This window comes from Neofelis nebulosa, chromosome 12 (assembly GCF_028018385.1).
Source record: "Neofelis nebulosa isolate mNeoNeb1 chromosome 12, mNeoNeb1.pri, whole genome shotgun sequence".
NCBI lineage: Eukaryota > Metazoa > Chordata > Mammalia > Carnivora > Felidae > Neofelis > Neofelis nebulosa.
This window is the reverse complement of record NC_080793.1, coordinates 9,291,081-9,311,282: the sequence shown is the minus strand read 5'-3', so window position 1 is coordinate 9,311,282 and position 20,202 is coordinate 9,291,081. Positions and strand designations below refer to the sequence as shown.

The window sequence follows — 20,202 nt, the reverse complement described above, 5'->3', positions numbered from 1 at the left end:
AATTCTGGTCGTGTCTCTGGGCCCTTGCATTCACTGTTTCCTCTGCTACCTGGTCTGTCCATCGCTTCCCATCCTGGCCAGGCTGCTTCTCCCTCCTCTGTCTATGCCCAAACCTGTCTTCAGGAAAGTCTTCTCTGATGCGCCCCCGCCTCCCAGGCTGGACTGGATCAGGAACAATTGTCTCTTTTTCTTTAAAATTTTTTTAATGTTTATTTCTTTTTGAGAAGGAGGGACAGAACGGGAGCAGGGAAGGGGCAGAGAGAGAGAGAGGGAGACACAGAATCTGAAGCAGGCTCCAGGCTCTGTCAGCACAGTGCCCGACGCGGGGCTTGAACCCACAGACTGAGAGATCATGGCCCGAGCTGAAGTCGGACGCTCAACCGACTGAGCCACCCAGGCGCCCCTTGGTTGAGCCACCCAGGCACCCCTTGGTAGTGCCTTTCTTTCCTGTTTCCTGTCTCCCTCCTCATGGTCATAGCTGTCCCCAGTGCCCAGCACTGAGCCTGACACACGGTGTCTGGGGAATGGGTGAACCAGCAGGGAGGAGAGGCTGCCCTGAGAACTCCGAGGAGGGGGCTGTTGCCATGGGGTGGGGAGTGCCCACCCAGGCCTTGAAGAGCAAGAAGGCTTTTGCCAGATTCACAAGGTGGACGGTGCTCCAAACGAGCCCAAGCAGCTGTATTCCCTAGCAATCTGTCTGCCAATCCCTCCTGCCCCCTGCTCTAGCTGCGGTCTTGGGCAAATTACCTCTCTTCTCTGCGCCTCGGTTTGCTTCTCAGAAAAATGGAGTCATTGGCAGAGACCTCTCGGAGTTACTAGGGGCGGGGTCCCCGAATCCCACCGGGAAGGCGCGCACACAGTCGGTGCAGGGTAAATGCCGGGGGAACTGCTGCGTGCGCGGGGAAAGGGTTAAAGCCGGGCGCTTTTTAATTGTCAAATGACTGCGGGCGATTAGCGCTGGCAGCTTCCTCAATAATCGCTCTTCTCTGTACCTGCTGGGAGCTTAATTAAAAAACAAAGAGGCTCAATTTAAAGGCCATTACTATGCTAATGCGGCCGGGCGGGCGGTGATTAAGCAGCTCGGGCGGGCGGCGGGCGGCTGGGGCGGGGCGCGGGGCGATCAGTTACCCACTAAACGGACGGACGGGCGGGCACCCCGCAAGCGGCCGTGCTTGGTGGTGCCCAGCCCAGGCGCTCGGCCCTGACCCACCGGGAGCGCCGGAGCTCAGAGACCCAAGGAGGCGTTCTCCCAGAGCCTCCTCTTACTCCCTATCGAAGCGTCGGGCTGTGGGTGCGAAATAACGCCAGCCACACCTCCAAGGGCTTCCTCTTACAGAAGAATTTCTCCTCCTGCCTCCCACCAGCCTTGAGTCCTGCTGCCTTGGGGCACCCACTTCTCAGGTTAATCTCCCAGGGCCCTCAACTGAGGAACATGTTCTGCCCACACACTGTGATTCTGTCCTGGCACACACAGGTCTCAGGCTCCCAACCCGCTGGAGCATTTGCTCCCCTGTCCCCAACCACCTTCCCAGCCTCCAGGAAGATACCAATGTGGTGGTTACCAGCCAGGCTAACCTGGGATGAGGCCCTGGCTCTACCTGATCAGCTGGGTGACCTGTGTAAGCAAGGGACTCTTACCTGCCAGGGTGGCCATGAGGTCCACCTACATGGGAGGCCCCTACATTAGGGGGTGGGCTACAAGTGAAGCTCTGAGCACAGGGCTGGTCTGGCTCCTGTGAGTTTGACATTTAGTAGCTAGGGTAGAGCTAGCTAGGGTAGGGGGTCAAAAACTTGACTGCAAGAGCACGGGTTGGTTGTGGGATGTGGCAGGACTTAGTCCAGAGCTCATGAGAGAGACTGGGCAGTGAGGCCCTCATTGACTGGGCTGACAAAGTTAATGTTACATCTCTGGCTACATTAAGAGGAGCATAGGGTGGGGACCAAGGGAGGCTATGGTTCTTCTTGCCCCTGGAGGACCAAGTAGCTGGCTGCTAGGCTTTAAGGGCTATTTGGACAAACTCAAGCTCATGACCAGAGTGTGGAACGTGGGCAGAGGGGTTAACCTGGAGAAGGAGATGTCAAGGGAGGGGTCACTGTCTTTGAGTCTCTGAAGGGCAAGAAGGAGCAAACTCATTCTATGGGGTCCCAGCTGAAGCTGGACATTTGCACCCAACATTGACACCCACAAGTCTGTCTTGACCCCATGGTTTTGACCCTGAGTGTGTTTTCATTGGCGGCCTGATAAAACGTGTGATCGTGGGGCGCCTGTGTAGCTCAGTCGGTTGAGCAACTGACTTCAGCTCAGGTCATGATCTCGCGGTTTGTGAGTTCAAGCCCCACATCGGGCTCTGTGCTGACAGCTCAGAGCCCGGAGCCTGCTTCTGATTCTGTGTCTCCCTCTCACTCTGCCCCTCCCCCACTCATGCTCTGTCTCAGAAATAAATAAACAAACATTAAAAAAAAACAAAAAACAAAAACGTGTGATCGTAAACTTTGGTCATTTTGTTGGTAACGTAGAAAACCACCCTACCTGAGCCTGGGGGATGTGTTGACTAGGTAAATTAACCAGCACTAAATACAGCTGGCAACGGTGACACCACCCATGGTAATCCGCGTCACCGGCTACAGATTCACCAGAGTCAGATCTTGCTAATCAGGAAGATGCAGTCGTAGCACAGACCTGATGGTAAAGCAAAACTTTATTGAAAATTCTTCATGGGAAATAATTTATCTCAATGAAAATAAGTTCAGGAAAATAAAAATGGCAAAGGAAAAAGTTGTAAATTATTTAACGGCGCTGGAAAGAAAATTGATCAAAAAATTAAATTGTCTTAATGGAGTTCGTTCCAGAAAACACTTTCTCAAAGGAAGTTTATCAATGTCGTTATAATCCTAATTAAAATGCTGTGGGCTGCATCCAAAAGGTCCAAATCCTTGGGGTCAGAATGATGGGGCCAAAACGTCAGCTAGTCAGCGTTAGGCTGTCCAGTGGTTCCTTGGGCTTCTCCTTCTGAGACCTCCTTTCCCTTGGAAAACCCTCTTCCCCGTTACACCAGGAGCTCACTGAGGAAAAGTGCCCCTGTGTCTTGTTCCCCACTGATTCCTCACCACCTAGCACAGCGCGTCTGGTCAGTGCTTACAGAATCAACGAGTCTTACAGCGAAAGCCTTAGAAGGCAGTTTCTGCTCTCAAGAAGAGATTTGGCACAGAGCAAGGGCCTGGATATGTGTTGGCTGGTTGATTGCGTACATGGGTGCAGTGGCTGGATGGACTGAGAGGGTGGTTGGGTGGGAGATGGGTGGATAGTTGGGTGGGTGGGTGGGTGGGTGGGTGGATGGATGGGTGGATGCTTGGATAGATGGATGGATAGCAGGCTGAGTGACTATGTGAGTGAGTGGGTGGATGGATGGATAACTGGGAACAAAAGAAACCTGACCTGTTCTCTTTAGCCCAACGTTTAAGGCTAGCAGCCTGACCCTTCTTTCTCACTTCCAACATGGCTGACCCACTGTCTCCTTAACCCTGGAAATGGCCTCCATTTTCTTCACACCTTTGCTTTTTTTCAACCTCTCCTTTGCAGAATTGTCTACCTGCTTCTCTGCCCCTGTTTAGGGGGCAGAGTTCAGACTCTGGAATCAGGCACACTGCTGTTCCCAACCCAGCCTGACCACTTCTCCCTTTCGATCCTTTGCATTCCTTATTGCCACTTCCTCCAGGAAGCCTTCCATGACTCCAGCCCTGCCCCCTCCCTCTCTCCACCCCCTCCACTCCCTCAGTGTTGCACTTCCATCAGGCCCTGCCCTGGATCTGGCAGCCCTGGGTACATGGGTACATGGCTGGGTACATGGCTGTGGGCCTGGTCTATTCTGACCACTCGGGACCCTGGAGAGAAATCCAAAGGCCTCTGCGTCCCGTGGTGTAGTCTCTCCTCTTCCGCCTGCATGTGAGCCCCTGGCCTCTGTAACCTCCCAGCCCAGGTCATGGGCCCAGCAGCTCTGAGCTAACGGAGCAAGTGCACAGCCATTCCGAGGGGTGGGCAGGGAGGTGGAGGCCGAGGCAGGATAGGGACTCAAGCACAGGGAGGTCCAGGAAGCCATGCAATGATGCAGGGAGAATGAGCAAGAGCCCTGAGCCCCACTGCCCAGCTTCGATCCCAGCTCTGATGCTGAGCGGCTGTGTTACCCTCTCTGAGCACCACTTTCCTCCTTTGTGGAAAGAGAGTGGCAGGGCCTGCCTGTAAGGGGTCTAATGGGGGATGGGTCAGTGCAAATAAGGCACAGGGCCTGGCATGTAGGAAATAGTAAATTTTAGTAAGTAATAACAGTGACTATGACTGCTGGATTTGGCACCCAGGAGCCGTTGACTCAGTGAAGGGAACCCGAGATCAGCCTAGAGGGGTCTGATGAGCCAGTGGGAGGAGAAGGCTCCTACTGTGAGCTCAGCACAGGGCCTGGCTCATAGTAGGTGCTCAACGAATGTTAGGTGGAAGAATGATGAAGAGAATCATCAGTGAATTGAATTCATCAGTGAAGGGCAGCAAAAAGAGGGAGGAGCTTCAACTCCTTCAAGTCAAAGGTTAATAAAAGTAACACAGGTAAAGCCCTTGGCTTGGGGCCTGGCCTGGAGCCCACAGACCCTCTGACTACTGTTGGCCCAGGCTACAGGGCAGGAAGGGGTGGCTACAGGGTGGAAGGATGGCCAGAGGGATGGGATGATGCCCTGCCTTCCACCTGCCCTGCCTGGCAACGTTGTCTCTCCCTGAAGTCACTAGGAGAGGTCTGATCCCCAGAGAAGCTCCAGTACCCCGGATGGAAAATAGCCTCCTGAGGCAGAGGCTGGGCCTTGCTTCTACCCGCTGCAGGGGTCATAGCCCCAAAGGTGAGGCCAGTTATCAGGTGCCAAGCCGTGGGCACACAGCAACTGACTCTTAGGAGTGTGTGTGTGTGTGTGTGCGCGCGCGCGCGCGCCTGTCTGTCTTGGCAACTCTCAAACAGTATCTCCAGCCGGGGCCGCTCTCTGAACTCCAGACTCATATATGCAGCTGCCCCCTAGATGCATCCACGCGGCTGTTAGAAGGCAGCTCACACACAATGTGTCCGGAACTACCCTCCTCATTCTCCCTTCCTCCACCTGGTCTCCGTCTCCATTTCATTCAATGGCAACTCCATCCTTCCCCATTGTACAGGCCCCCAGGTCATGTGTCCATCCTTTCTCTGCCCATCCTCTGGTGTCCCTGCCTACCTGCAAAACGCATTCCACGTCGGACTGCTTCTCAGCACCTCCCTGGGTCTGAGCACACAATATCTCTTGCCCGGATTATTGAGATAACCTCCCAACTCATCCCCCTGCTCCCACCCCCTCCTCCACACAGCTGCCTGAGGAATCTGGTTCAAATGTCAGCCAGATCTCACACCCCCTCTGCTCAGAACCCTCCCACAAAGTCAAAGGCCCATAAGATATGCCCCCTGCTTCTACCCGCACATCTTAGTGCCCCCCCCCCATTCCTGTCACTCACCTGCTTTAGCCATGAGGGCCTTCTTGTCACTTCTCCAACACCTGATACACTCAGCCTCAGGGCCTTTGCATTTGCTGTTTCCTCTGTTGGGAAACTCCCCCCACCCCCATCCCGGCCCAGGTATCTCAGCAAGGCCTCTGACTGTCCTTCCTAAAAGCCCTGGCCATCCTCTTTGCGCTCCCCGCTCATTTTTCTTCATCATATTGTCACCAGTTATTACACTCTGAGTGCTACGGGTTTATCTGTTGCCTGTCCCCTCACCCATTAGAATGGAAGCTGGGAGTGGGGATGGGGGTGGGAAGGACAGTGCATTTGGCTCACTGCTCTAGCTCCAGCCTCTAGACAGTCCCTGGCACACAGTAGGCATTACATAAATGTGTGTGCACTCACCGAATGTGTGTCTGCCTGGCCAGGCTGGCCCCTGGATGGTACCTGGGGGCTCCCGGCTGTGCGCGCGTCCCTCCCTGCCCCTGGCCCGTGACCTCCAGCCCCGGCCAGGGAGGGGGGCGGGGGAGGGGGTGTGCTCCCGACAGTGCCCGAGGCCCCCGGATCAAAGGGCCTCAGAGCCGGCGGCCGGCACAGCTGGGTCTGCGCGCCCGCAGGAAGCTCCGGGGCAGCCCTCGCTGCAGGCCCGGCCCCGGCGCGGCGAGGCTGCGGAGAGGCCCTGCGAGGCCCGCGCTCCGGCGGCGGCCGTCGGTCCGAGCGCCCGGCCACGCCGCGCATTCCAGCCGCGTGATTGACGCGCGCACCGGGGCCCCTGCCTGCGGCTCCCGCCGCCCGCCTGGCCCGCCGCCGCCGCCGCATCAAAGCAGATGTTTGCAGCTGGTTTGAGTTGGATCCCCATCAACAGGCCCCTTTTTGTCTCAAAATAAAAAACAGCTACGCCCGGAATGATAAGGACGCGGCAGGCACGTGGGGGAGATGTCAACGAGTCGGGAGGGAGGAGGCCAGGCGGCTCCCTCTGCCTGCTCTCACCCCATCAGCTCCTCCAAGTGACAGGCAAACTCTGGCGGCCGCAGCTGGGCCCCCAAGGGTGTCTAGGGTCCTGTCCCCTGGGCACTCCCCGCTGAACTCCAGCTCATCTCTTAACGGGCATCATCATAGACATCACAGCCCTAGAGCAATAATGATGTCGGCCCCCTATTGGAACGCTTACGGCAGACGAGCCTGCCCTAAGCGCTCTGCGACCACTCCATCCTGGGATCCTCCCCACGAGCCTCTGAAGGACCTGTGGCACCTAGAGGCTAAACACATCCTAGTGATTGCCTGTAAGGTGGGGACCGTGGTCCTTGCCCCGAGGTCAGACAGTAAGTGACAGAGCTGGGATTCAGACTCTTCAGACTATTCCTTCTGCCTTCAGAACGAGTGTGTCATGCCAGCTTTTCCAGAAAGTCCTCAGACCTCTTCCAGGTTAACCATCATGACTTTCTGTGCCCCCCAGCTTGCCACGTGTACCCTGTCAAGGCACTTGTCATGCTGTGTCAGCCCCCATGGGACCAGATTTGGCCTCTTTCGTCAAGCATCTTGCATGAGCTTGAGAGCTCAGAGCTTCAAAGTCAGCCTCCCTGGGTGTTTGCTGGGTGAACGTGAGAAGGAATAGCCAGTGGGCCAGAGGGCTATGGTTCCCTCCCCATGGAGGGAGAGTTTCCAGGCACTGTGGGATTTGGGCCTGGAGAGACCCTAAAGCAAACCAGGCCCAAATCTGCCTGGTCCCCAGTGTGGCCCTCGGTAAGGATCTGACAGAAGCCTACACACCTCAGAGGCACAGACAGATGGGGAGAGCACGGACCCAATGATGTGATTGAGGGCTTCGTGATGAAATTGGAGGTGAGGAAGAGAAGGTTCCAGAGCCCGTGTCCCAGCACCATCGTGAGACTCAGACTGGGGAAGGAGTGAGAGGCACACTTGCCAAAATGCCCTCTGTGCCAGGCACCGGGCTAGACCCTCTCACACAGGTTAAAACTCACCGATTCTCAGTCACCAGGTGAGGGAAGGATCAATACCCCCTTTTCACAGAAGAGGAAACTGAATCTCAAAAAAGGGATGTGAGTGGCCCAGGGCCGCTTAGCTGGTGCCAGAGATGTGGAAAGTGCACCTCTAAACCCAGGGGGGGCAGCCAGAAAGCTCTTGGTGAGCAGGAGATAGGGACGCGGGACAGAGAACGGATTGGCCCACCTTGAGCTAGGTGTCCAGGCCTTGCCCAGTCACTTATGGTCAGGGGAGTCATTTAATACTGGCATGGTCCTCCCACCCCAGGGCTTTCCCTGTATACTAGGGACGAGGGCACAGTTGGACTCCAGCCCAACAGGAGGTGTGTAAAAAACTTAACCAACATAGAAGTTCGGATTTTGGACTCCGGGCTGTATAGGGGGTCATGGGACGAGAGCAGTGAGTTCACTTGTCTTGCTACCTGGTGGCATTCTCAAACTTCTGGAAGCAGAGTATCCAATGTTCTCATGTCCTACCTGCGCTGCCCATTTCATTTCTCATAAGGTTATTCATTCATTCAACAAACACTCCCTAGTCACGTCCTCAATGCCAGAACCCAGTGTGGGATGGGTGCATGTGAATTAGACCCCGTTTCTGATTTCTGGGTCAGTGAGGGCTTCAGACACACAAATATCTGGGTCTCAGGGAAGGCTTCACAGAGGAAGGATGGGTCTTCCAGCCTGGCATTGGGTCTTGAAGGATGAAGAGAAGTTCAACAAGAAGCAAAAGGCAGAAAGAAGACAGGCTTTGGGGGCAGATGGAATTTTAAGTGTTAAGGAGGCAGGAAGGACTTGTTGTTTTCAGGGAGCAACGAGAACCCTGGCAGCTGGAGTAGAGGATCTGAAGCCAGGTGTGACGGGGCTGGAGTAGGGCCTTGAGTGCCATGATGAGGCCTTTGGACTTACCCTGAAATTGTTGGGCACTCTGAGACTGAGGACCCAGTGAGGGGCTGCATAAACTGTAGAATGCAGCGATGGGGTATGGGAATGGCAGAATAGTGAGGAGGAGACAGAGGGGCCTCCATTCCTCGAGGGTGGTGAGCAGATGCCAGAAGTCTTGAAGAAATGATGAGGTGCCTGCCTCACGGTGCCCAGCCATTATCCCCATTGAACAGATGGGGCCACTGAGGCTCAGAGAGAAGAGGCTTGTGTGTGGTTCCTGTGCTGGGAAGTGACAGAGCCAAGATTCCAAGCCTAATGCACATGCTTCTGGAGTCTGAGACCTGGGGCTGAAAACCTGCAAGGAGAGGCTGGAGGGTCCCCAGGACGTTTGGAAGCCAGTTTTACTGGAGGTAAAAGAATCAGATATACTTCATTGCCTCTCTGCAGTTGTCAGTGGCTTAAGAGAAATTAATTAATCAGATTTGTAATCCATGTTTAAATGCTCCAGAAAAAAATTGGTTTTCGGAGTTTTATTAGCTTCATGAATTTAATAAATTGAGCGTTAAACAAATAAACCAATAAAAACTCAGAGGAGATGGAGATGTGTTCTCATAGCCAGGGACTCTTCAAGGGAAGGACGTCCCTAAAAAGGGAATTTCTTACTCCGAAATCACAGATGATCCTGGCGGAGGGAGGATGTGTTTGTGACGGGGAGATGTTCAGTTTGGTTTAAGAGAAACCCACTCAGAACTTGGGGCATTCAGAGCCCTGAGGGCAGACAGACACGGGAATGGCACCCCCAGCAAAGGACAAGGGTGAATGATGGGCAGAATGCACTTGAATGCACTTGAGTATACTTGAATGCACAAAGCATGGAGGGAGTGTATGGTGGTGCTTGTGACCTTGTGACTCGTGTGACCTTGAACCTGCCCTCTGCACTTTCGTGTGCTCTTCTCTAAAACGGGAATGGAAACAGTGTCTTCCTTTTAGCGTTCTTCAAGGACTTAATGAGGTGATGCAGGTGATGGTAATTGAGTTCATTCACATTGGTGAGACAGGCACACAGAGAACTGAGCTGGGAGTGCTCTGTCCAGCTCAGGCCAGACAGAAGCTAGAAGGCCCCAGAACCCAGGGTGGTCATGACAGGGAGGTTTGGTTGGGACCTGTAAACCTGGTGTCAGGAAAGCTGCTCCCAGGAGTGGCGGAGACCCGGTGAGGGCGACAATAAGGACAATAAGGAACAAGAGAAAGGCAGATGGCCGTTCTGTGGGGTGCCTTCCTCATGCTGGCATAGGGCCAAGGGCTTTACGTGCAATAGGGCCTTCTCACAACCCTGTAGGTAGGTACCACCATTCCCGTTTCTTAAATGAAGAAACTGAGGCTCAGAGAGGTTAAATGTCTTGATCAAATTCACACTGGGAAGAAGTTACGGAGCCAGGGTAGAACCCTGGGCTGCCCGCCCCAGCAGTGCCCTCCCCGCCCGCCCCCCCCCCCCTCCAGCACAAACACTGTCTTCCCAGGGCAGGTGGTGGGTGCCCCCATCGGACTGGGTTGGGGCCGGGGACCAAGTTGCCCTACCTCACAGGCGGGACCAGACTGTATTGGTTGGTTCAGTGTTCATTCCACAAACATTTGTTGCTCACCTTAGTGTACACGGGGCCTTGTGCTCAGCCCGGAAGACAGGTGATCCTGGGGAAAGTGGACCGGGAAACTGATCAAGTGGTGTCCTCAGAATAAATACTACAATGGGGAGGGGCTGTGAGGATGAGCAACTCAGTGAGGTGGATATCTGAGACTGGAGAGAAGAAGGGGGGCTTCCTGGAGGAAGGGATATCTAAGCTAAATCCTTCAGAATACACAGATGTTTGGTTGTCAGAGGTTGGGAGTGGGAGGAATGGTGTTCTAGACACTAGGGACAGCAGGAGGAAAGGATTGGCAGTTTACATGGACAATGGGGTTGTGGGTTGCCAGTGAGCCTGTGTGTCTGTGGTGTGGTCATAAAGGTGCCCTCTGGATTTGGAGCTTCTAGACTGGGGGAGGAGCCTGGGCCAGGGGATTGGCACCAAGAGGGCCAGACAGCTGGAGGAGAAGCCACAGGTGGAACCAGAGCTTCGGAGCCTCTCCATGGCACCCCCACCATCCCCTCACACCCCCAGGCCTGCCCCATCCTAGCCTGTTGGCCCAAGTGTGGTAACAGAAGTACACCCATCTGGAACCCCCTGCACAGTTCTGGGGAGTGAGAACTATTGTCCCCGTCTTGCAGGTGAGGACACAGACCCAGACTTGCCCCAGGTCACAGAGACGGTGAGTGGCTGAGTCGGGATTGAGATCATGACCTGGGCTCCAGATCTAGTGCCTTGGGTGCTGGCAGGGCCTTTCTTTTGCATCAGGCTTCAGGGCCCCTGTGGGGCAGGAAGGCTCAGAGCTTCTCAGCCAGAGCAACTCTATCTCTGTCGGTATTTGCAGCCTCTGTGCGGCATTCCTGGAGAGGCCCACTCCTGGCCTCAAAAGGCCTGCTCAGCTCACTGACCTCTCCCTCTATGTTCACGGCTTTTACACTGAAAACTCGCTGCATCTTCACATGGAGAAGTGGGCAGTGTTGTCGAGCCCATTATACAGATCAGTAAACTGAGGCTCAGAGAGCAGAAATCACTTGTGCAGTCACTAGCCAGGAAGTGGTGGAACGGAGCGTTGAAACCAAGTCCATCCAATGCCACTGCCACCGGCCTGTGGCTGGGACTGCTTCTCAATGGCCCGTTCCACCGGCCCTTCATGACGGGAGGGGTCGAGGGCAGGGGGGAGGCTCACAGAGAGGAGGGGACCCCGCTGGTGCCCCCAACCCCTCCCACACATGCGTTCGTAGCACTCACTCCGGCTCCCGTAGACAAAGGCAGCCCCATAATTGGGAGCGAGTATTTCATGCATCCCCCCCTGATGTTTTATTGGGTGGAGAGATGCTTGGAGACCAAAAGGATGGCACATTCCGTTTATAAAGTGTGCGCAGTTTGTTTTATATCCCGAGTTTTTGCAATCTAGATAACAGATGATGCCCCGAGTGGCTGGCGCTGCCTCCATAATGGCGGCACTGAGCCTTTGGAGAAGTATTAATAATAGATTGTGTTGATGAGTTTGGAGAAAGTAGCAATCGACCCCCTGCTGCCAAGGCATTAGCACGGATGTTCTGAATGCAGCTTGCATGGTGGCAGTGCCTGCAAATGCGGGTCACCTCTCCTGCTGCCCTCCTCCCCTACCTAAGAGGGCCTCCCGTCTGGGAGACGCCCGAGGTGTGCCGGCCCTGGCCTGGGACCCCGGCCCTGCCATGCCGGCACAGAGATGCAGCCGGTGCCTGTCTGCTCATAGGCCACTGGGGCCAGGCTGCAGAACTTAGCATGGCACCTAGATCAGGAGGTCGAAGTGTGGGGAGGGGACAGAGGGACAGTGAGGGGGGCAGGGCAGAAGCATCCTCCACATCAGAGCATCAGGTTGTGGAAACTTGGCTCCTTCCCCAGCACCTTGGCAGAGCTGGACACCCAGCCGGATTACTAGGGGCCTCTGCTTGAGGCTGCCATGGACAGTTGGGTAGGTTGTACCCTGAACAAAGGAATCCAGCCAAAGAGCCAAATCGGAGCTGAAATCCAGCTCATGTTCCCCTTGCAAAGCCACGTACTATGTGGGCTAGTGGGGCCCCAGCTGCCTGCAGCTGACAGCCTGGCCTGAGCCTCAGCCCACCCCAAGCCTTCACTCACCTGCTTTGCAAACACTCGCCGAGCCCTCCTTGAGGATCATGTAGAACCAGGTCCTGCCTTTGGAACCCCTATAAGAGTTGGAAGCTGACACGTGCAGTCACTGTGATGTGATATTCATTTACCAAGTTACATGCTCAGTATCATTGACTCCTGACAACAGCCCTTTGAGGGAGGTCCTGTTGACATTTCTGTTTCACAGTAGAGGGAACTGAGGCCTGAGGGAATCTCAGGTGAGCACATAGGAGGCTACTTTCCCTGACTGGGACATCAAAGAAGGCTTCCCAGAGGAGGTGGCCTTGGAGTTGGGCACTGCAGGATGAGTAGGAGCCCGCTCAGTAGCACAGAGGCGGGTGGCACGGGGTTGCTGGGGATGCCCCCAATTTGAGTGCCCTGGCCAGTGCCAGGGCAGCAGGCAGACCTCGGATTGGCCCCGTCCACCGCGCCCCACTCGCTCATCGTGGGCGGTGCTGATGGCAGCCCCGGGAAGGGAGGCAGGCCGAGTGCCTTGCATTTATGGCCGTTTCTGTTCCAGAACCGATTAGTAGAGAATTGCAGCTGTAATCCGTGCCTGTGATGGCGGGCCATAAAGAGGGATGGGATGTGCACAGCGCTCCCAGGGTGGCGCCCGCAGACGTGGCCCAGGGACGTGGGGAATGAAAAATGGTTTTAATTCCCTCCCAGCAGCAATAATTTGATTCTTCATAAATTTTTCCATCAAAGTGTTGTTGAGGCTGAGTTCCCACAGAGCAGGGCACGTGACGGGGAGGAGGGAGCCGGGAGGAGCGGTCAGTAGGTGAGGGCAGGGGAGGGGCCGTGCTGCTCAGACCTTTCTGCCCACGCTGGCTGGAGGCATGGAGACCGCCGCCTGGCTTTGTCTCCAGAGATGGAAGATGGGTCCGCTTCGTCATGGAGGGGCTGGATCAGGCCCGGGCTCCGAGTCGGCCCCATCACTTACTACCATGGGACCCTGAGCAAGTGACTCCGCCTCTCGGCACCTCAGTTTCCCTGTCTCTAAGATGGGATCCGTGTTCGCTCCTGTCTCACAGCGTTGTTGCAAAGATTAAATGCATTTCTGCCTACAGAGTGCTGAGAACAGCGGCTGGCACACTGTACATGCTCAGTGAATTTCTGCGTGTGATAAAGATACTTAAGCTGAAATGAGGCATAAGCAGGTGTCAGCTCAGCTGAGGGGCAGAGAAAGAACATGTTGAAAGGCCAGTGTGAAGGTGGCCTGGAGAAATTGCAGGCTGTTGCACGGGGCCATGGCCTGGGGGAGCAAAGACAGAGAGAGAAAGAGGCAGGATGTAAAGGGCCTTGAGGCACCAGGGAGTCATGGAAGAGCGTGGAGCAGGGAAACAGCATGAGCAGATGTGTGTTGCAGACAGCTCCCTCTGGCTCTTATCCTGGGGGGTGAGTTTGAAGGGTCAGAGGGGCCAGGAGCCCAGGATGGGGACTAGGGCAGCTGCTCAGGCAGGAGAGGAGGGGCCTCACTTGGATGGTGAGCTGGACGAGGCCAAGGATTGCTTGGATGTGGGAGAGAGGGGCAAGCAAGGAGGAAGCGGAGCAGGTTCTGGGGTGAGGGTAGACCAGCCTGCCCTTTTCAGGGCAGGAACCACCTGGCTCTCGGAGAAGGTTGAGACCGACCTTATGCTCTGCCCTCTAGTGGCCACTGTGTCTCTGAGCAGGAAAGACCCTGAGCTGACACACCTAGGGAGCGCATCTCTGGGCAGGATGCCCAGCGCCCACCCTGGGGCCATCAGGGCCCTGGGAGCCAGTGGAGGAGGGCTGCAGGGCCTCCCGCTGTCTGGCTCTGTGCCCAGGGTGGGCCTCTCCTGCCTGGGGTGGAAGGCCAGGGTGGCAGGAGGGAGAGGCCAGCCCTGGATGGGCAGTGGCCTCCGGGAGGGACCCCCGAGCCTAGCCAATGTGCCCACATTGTACCCCTGCAGGCTCTTCGCAGCCAAGTGCAGCGGCTGCATGGAGAAGATCGCCCCCACGGAGTTTGTGATGCGGGCACTGGAGTGTGTGTACCACCTGGGCTGCTTCTGCTGCTGTGTGTGTGAGCGGCAGCTCCGCAAGGGCGACGAGTTTGTGCTCAAGGAGGGCCAGCTGCTGTGCAAGGGTGACTACGAGAAGGAGAAGGACCTGCTCAGCTCCGTGAGCCCCGACGAGTCCGACTCCGGTGAGCCACGGCTGGAGCTGGGGGGCAGGCGGCAGGGAGGGGCCCCTGCCGGCAAAGGACCTGAGCTACACAGACGGTGCACCCACATCCGGTGCACGTGGCACTGACGTGACCACATGCCGTTACCTGCCACTAATGTGTGTGCACGTCCCCGGGCACACAGATGCACATATGGACACTACCACGTGTGTTGTGCACCGGTGTATGTGCGTATGACCACACACACACACACACACACACACACACACGAGCACATAAAATGCATGTGTGGATACCCAGACCCAGGAGTATATATATATGGACACATGTGCTTAGATGCCCACACACACACAAGCCCACACTCAGGAACACACAGGTGCACGTCCACTTAAACACGCATACATGCGCACGCATGACCCAGCACGCACATCACACGCACATTGAGCAGCTCTGCGTGTGGCCACACACCCGTTTATCCACCTGCTCACTGTATTGCGGTTTACACACCTGCACACACACGCACATACCCTGCTCTCCGGCCCACCGCCCTCACCCTCTCTTGTCCTTGCCGTGGCCCCCGCCATGGCACAGCACCACAGGCGTCTCTGCCAGCACCAGGCCTGCAGGCTGGTGGTGGCCGAGAGGCAGGGATCTGGTGCGTCCTTCATCAGTGGGGAGCAGCAGCCTGAGCTGTCATTTCCCAGCTGGGTGGGGTCCCTCGGTGGTGCAGGGAAAGACCCTGTTTCCCAGGATGAAGGCACCCCTCTACTCTGCTCCAGCCTCCAAAAGGACTGTGCCAGCTTAGAGCCCTCCTGGCAGAAGGGCAGGTACGGGAAAGGAGGAATGAGTCTTGGAAGGGAAAAGCTAGGGAGAAGGCTGGTGCCGTGTCATTCCAGGGTAGTGGGGGAGGACTGGAACAGAGGGCGTGGAGAGGAGATACCCTGGGCTGCTGAGCCGGGGCAACCTAGGGTAACCTAGAGCCCACGGTCACAAGACCTGCCCATCTCGCTTTGTTACTGTGGGGGCCCTTGGAGGAAGTAGTGAGCCCCCTATCTGTCTGTCCCTCTGTCCACCCATGGGCAGGGCACCGTGGAGGCTGCCTGGACTCATGGCTGAGCAGACACTGACCAGGTGCCATGGACCCATTCCATCAGGCCTGGGAGGGGCTCTTGGAGGAAAGAGATCCACCCCCTCCACAGGGGCTCATGCTCTGAGGAAGATGGGCCTGGGAAAAGGCCAGTTCAGACTCAGGGGCAGCAGGAAGCACGTGGTGTCCATCCGGGGCTGGCATCTCCGAGGCCCACAACTCTGGGGCATGGAAGGGGCCGCGTGTGCATGGTGGGTGTGGGTGTGTCTCTGGGTGAATACACGTGCTTCTGCGTGTGTGTGTGTGTGTGTGTGTGTGCCTGTTCAGGTGTGTGCATGCCTGTATGTGTCCACCTATGAGCATGCACCTGTGTGTGTGTGTGTGTGTGTGTGTGTGTGTGTGTGTGTGTGAATATGTCTTCGAGTTGCGTGCACCCAGGTCTCCGTGGGCCCACGTGCCAGTGTGCGTGCACACATGCAGGTGGTTGAGTGTGTAACTCCATGGGGGGGGTATGTATTCTGTGGTCATGAATACTCCTGTGTGAGAATGTCTGGGGTATGTCATCACCTGACATCTCTTAGCCCCTAGAAGCTTCAAGGAAGAAGGTTCCCCAGAGTTTTCTCCCTGGGTCCTGGGGCCCGCTGGCCTTGGGCGAGGGCAGTGGGAGCGAGTTTTCTGTAAGGCTGACATGCTGGGCTGGGGTCTCCGGAGTCCCTGGAGCCCAGCCCTGGCGGGTGTTGGCTGCAAGTAATGGGATCCCGCCAGGCAACAGATTGCCTACGGGCACGAGGCTGAGACCCTTGTACAAGGCTGACGGGCCGGGTATGTCCACCACAGTGAAGAGTGAGGACGAGGATGGAGACATGAAGCCAGCCAAGGGGCAGGGCAGCCAGAGCAAGGGCGGTGGGGACGACGGGAAGGACCCCCGGAGGCCCAAGCGACCCCGGACCATCCTCACCACGCAGCAGCGAAGAGCCTTCAAGGCCTCCTTTGAGGTGTCCTCCAAGCCCTGCCGAAAGGTGAGGGGCCCCCGGGGTGGGGCGGGGCTGACACCCCACACCCGCTGCCCTCCCAGACAATGCCCCTACCGCTCTTGCTGGGGACGGGGACGTCCCTGAACCTCCCCGCCAACCCACAGTTCCCCCAAGCCCCATGCGCCCCACCCCCACCCCCGGCCTGATCTGTGTCCGTCCATCCGGGCAGGTCCGAGAGACTCTGGCGGCGGAGACGGGCCTCAGCGTGCGTGTGGTCCAGGTCTGGTTTCAGAACCAAAGAGCCAAGGTGAGAGGCTGCTTACCCCCGCTGGGCAGGGATGGAGCAGGGGTGCGGGCAGAAGACAGGGTCCTGATGGGAGGTGCGGGGAATGAACGGGGGGGGGGGGGCAGGGGGGCAGGGACTGGCACGACCTGTGTCCCCCGCAGATGAAGAAGTTGGCCCGGCGGCACCAGCAGCAGCAGGAACAGCAGAACTCCCAGCGGCTGGGCCAAGGTGAGCCGGGGCCAGGGCACTGGGGCCCAGGCTCAGCCTCTGGTAATGAGATCCCCCCAGCCCCCCAGCCGACACCTTCCGGGGGCGGGGGGGGGGGTTGGCGATCAGGGCTCAGGGAACTGCTACCTTGGAACCTGGTGAGATCAAGAGAGGCGGTGGGGACCACGGGCAGGATGCAGGAGGAGGGATGGCAGGGTGGGCGGCCCACAGGCGTGGCAGAATTTTCAAAGTCAAAACTGCAGCCATCTGAGACGCCTGGCTGGCTCAGTTGGTAGAGCACGCGACTCTCAATCTCAGGGTCGTGAGTCCAAGCCCCACGTTGGGCATAGTGCTTACTTAAAAAAACAAACAAAAAAACAACCACAAATCTGCAACCATCTCTCACCTTCACGCTGTGCCAGGGACCTTTCTCACCGCTGGCCACGCTCTGCCTCACTTCACTCCCACAGACCCACGAGGGGAAGGGCATTGTCACGGCGATGCTCGCCGATGCTCAGCGAGACCAAGGGACTTGCTGGGTTCTCTCAGTTCGTAAGGGGCAAAGCCGGCCCCTTTAACATGACCATACACCCCACCGCCCATGCTACAATTTAGCAGAAGTCTCCGGAGAAATCTCCAGAGAGCTTCCGCAAGCCATTGAGGAGTTGGGGGTGGGCTCCTGCTGAGTGACGAGGAGCCAGTTTGAGGGCAGTGGCCAGGCCCCTGAACACTGGGCTTTGCCAAAATGCCGTGTCCATTTCTTGGGCCGGGGCTGGCCTCCCAAGCCCCATGGGGACACAGAGCCTTGAAGGGAGGGCACGGAGATCTTCCTGGGACTGCCCTAGTAGAGTCGGGGCCCTAGAGCTGCCTGTTCCCAGGTGAGACCGGGACTCCAGGGCAGATGCTAGGGTACTAGTGGGCAGCCCCTCCTACTCAGGACTCAGGGCCAGGCCAGTGTCCCCTGCTGCATCTGAGCCTTGGAGCCCCATTATTCCTCTGCCGCCTCTGCCGCCTTTCCCAAGACAGCCTGGCCTCCTGGGGCTATAGCCACTGTCTCTGGTCTCCCAGCCACCTCCTGAGCTATGTCACACCTTTCAGTGTTCCCAGCTGCCCCTGAGATGTAGCCTCCCCGAGAATGTTCCACAGTCCGCCTTGAGCTCATCACAGCCCATACTGTACTCCACACAGCACCCTGCCACCCCATCCGCACAACACCCCCTCCTCCTCCCCACCCCATCTCAGCAAATGGCACCACTCCGTACCGGGTGGCCACGCCAGTAACCGGGAGTCACCTCTGACCCTTCCTGTCCTCCATTTGCTGTATCTGCTCGGTTGCCAAGTAGGGCGGTGGTTTTCTTGTCCCGTGTCCCTCATGCTCCTCCCAGGGGTTGTCATTCCTACATTCACCTTACAGGGACCCCAGACCCTCCCTCCACTTCCTCAGTGGTCTCTGCCTCCGGCCTCCAGCCTGCCCCTCCCTGGCTGAGACCCTCCCCTGACTTCCTAGAGCCTCAGGGAAAACCCACACTCAGCTTGGGCCCCCGAAGGAGCCGTCTTCCTCCCCACCCCTGGCCTTCTCTCGTTCTCAACAGTGGAGCCCTGTGCACCAGGCTTCCTGCTCTGACCCAGCAGTTTCTCCCTCCCTGCCTTTGCTGCCCTTCAACCTGGCATGCCTGCCCCCTAGCATGGTTGGACCCCTGCTGCTTCTTTAAGTCATATGGAAGTAGGCCTCCTCCAGGAAGCCTTCCCTGAAGCTCTTTGGCCCGGGCATGGGCCCCACCTTAATGCCCCCACATGCGGGGAGCTCATTGCACCCACATGTTGAATGATTACTGGCTGCTTAATGTCTGTCTCTGCCAGGTGGTGAGCTCCTGGAGGGCAAGGCCACTGGAGGAAGGGAGGAGGTGGGATGGGGAGGTCTGTGGCTTTTGATAAACTGATTTTTGAAGAGGAACTACAGTGTGTGTCTGGGGGAGGGGCCAGGGGTCAGATACCTGGGCTCACGGGCCCTGGAAGGCCATAAGCAGCCTGGGGAAGTCTGGAGGAGGTCAGAGGGACGGTGTGGGCACCCTGGACTGGGGGATCGTGTGGGAGGGAGGTCCGTGGGTAAACAGATGTACTCCCAAGGTACATCTGTGAGGGCTCCCGGGGTGGGGGGACCTCCGGGATCAGGTGGACAGGGCTGGTCGGTGAAGGTGTGCTCTGTCCCCAGAGGTCCTGTCGAGTCGCATGGAGGGCATGATGGCCTCCTACACGCCGCTGGCCCCCCCACAACAGCAGATCGTGGCCATGGAGCAGAGCCCCTACGGCAGCAGCGACCCCTTCCAGCAGGGCCTCACGCCGCCCCAAATGCCAGGTGACCACATGAACCCCTATGGTAAGCCGCCCCCAGCCCCTGCCCGCCCCAGCACTGCCCCCGCCCGCTGCCTGACCTGGCAGGCCTGGGGCCATGACAGCCACCTCCCACCCCCGGGCCCAGGCAGGCCCTGCCAACACAGCCCACCTGCCTCCTCCTGACGCCAGGGGCGCCCTCGCGACCCCACCCATGGCCCTCAGCACCTCTGGTCCCGCGCTGCTGCCACAGGCCATCCTGTCCCTCCTCACCTCTGGCCACACAGCCTGCAGGGCCAGCAGGGCCCCCAGGAGCCCCAGCCTGCACTGGCTCCTGACGCCCCCTCTACCCTCAGGGAACGACTCCATCTTCCATGACATCGACAGCGATACCTCCTTAACCAGCCTCAGCGACTGCTTCTTGGGCTCCTCGGACGTGGGCTCCCTGCAGGCCCGCGTGGGGAACCCCATCGACCGGCTCTACTCCATGCAGAGTTCCTACTTCGCCTCCTGAGAGCCAGCTGGCTGCATGGACGCTTGGGCCAGGGTCCTGGGGTGGGCCTGCGGCCGCCGCAGCCAGCCCCACCGCCCGCACAGACTCTACACACAGCCATACGGTGCCCTTTCCTGGGCCAGCCGGGCAGGCAGATGGGCGCAGCCTGGGCAGGGCTGTATCCTGCCCGCAGAGACCGTGTCACCCCAGGGACCCAGAGTCTCGGAAAGCCACTCGCCTCCCAGCCCCACCTCGGCCTCCATCACCTCCTTCTCCCTACCCATCTCTTTTTTGGGAAGCTTAAATTCTCTCTATTTTTTTAAACGTCCTCTCTGTGTCCAGCCAACCTCCACAGGCCGGGCCTAGGCCAAGGCAAGGCCCCCGCGCGTGCCCCGGGACAGGGATGCTGCGTGCGGCACCCGTCACCTGCGAGGAGCGTAGGACCCTGCGCCCTGGGCTGGTGCCCACCTCCCCCACCTCCAAGGGCAGGCCTGCCAGCCTGGGTTCACCTGTCCCAGCCCGAGCCTGGAACAGA

The 20,202-nt window shown here is 57.7% G+C and overlaps 1 protein-coding gene and 1 non-coding gene across 3 annotated transcripts in view; both read left to right on the top strand.

Annotated features, from left to right (window-relative positions):
- Positions 1-19,991, top strand: part of LMX1B (LIM homeobox transcription factor 1 beta) — an 80,468-nt gene extending 60,477 nt beyond the window's left edge. Inside the window, exons 3-8 of one of the 2 annotated variants that reach the window (XM_058694107.1) lie at positions 14,078-14,310; positions 16,214-16,395; positions 16,580-16,657; positions 16,798-16,864; positions 19,056-19,199; positions 19,531-19,991. In XM_058694107.1, the coding sequence (XP_058550090.1) occupies positions 14,078-14,310; positions 16,214-16,395; positions 16,580-16,657; positions 16,798-16,864; positions 19,056-19,199; positions 19,531-19,688 (862 nt within the window). In that variant the 3' untranslated portion in view covers positions 19,689-19,991. Of the gene's footprint in view, positions 1-14,077; positions 14,311-16,213; positions 16,396-16,579; positions 16,658-16,797; positions 16,865-19,055; positions 19,221-19,530 lie in introns of both variants that reach the window. The other variant, XM_058694106.1, reaches the window with a different exon arrangement.
- TRNAE-CUC (transfer RNA glutamic acid (anticodon CUC)) lies at positions 17,118-17,190 on the top strand. The gene has a single exon. It is a non-coding gene; the product is annotated as a tRNA-Glu (tRNA).
- Positions 19,992-20,202: the final 211 nt, after the last annotated feature.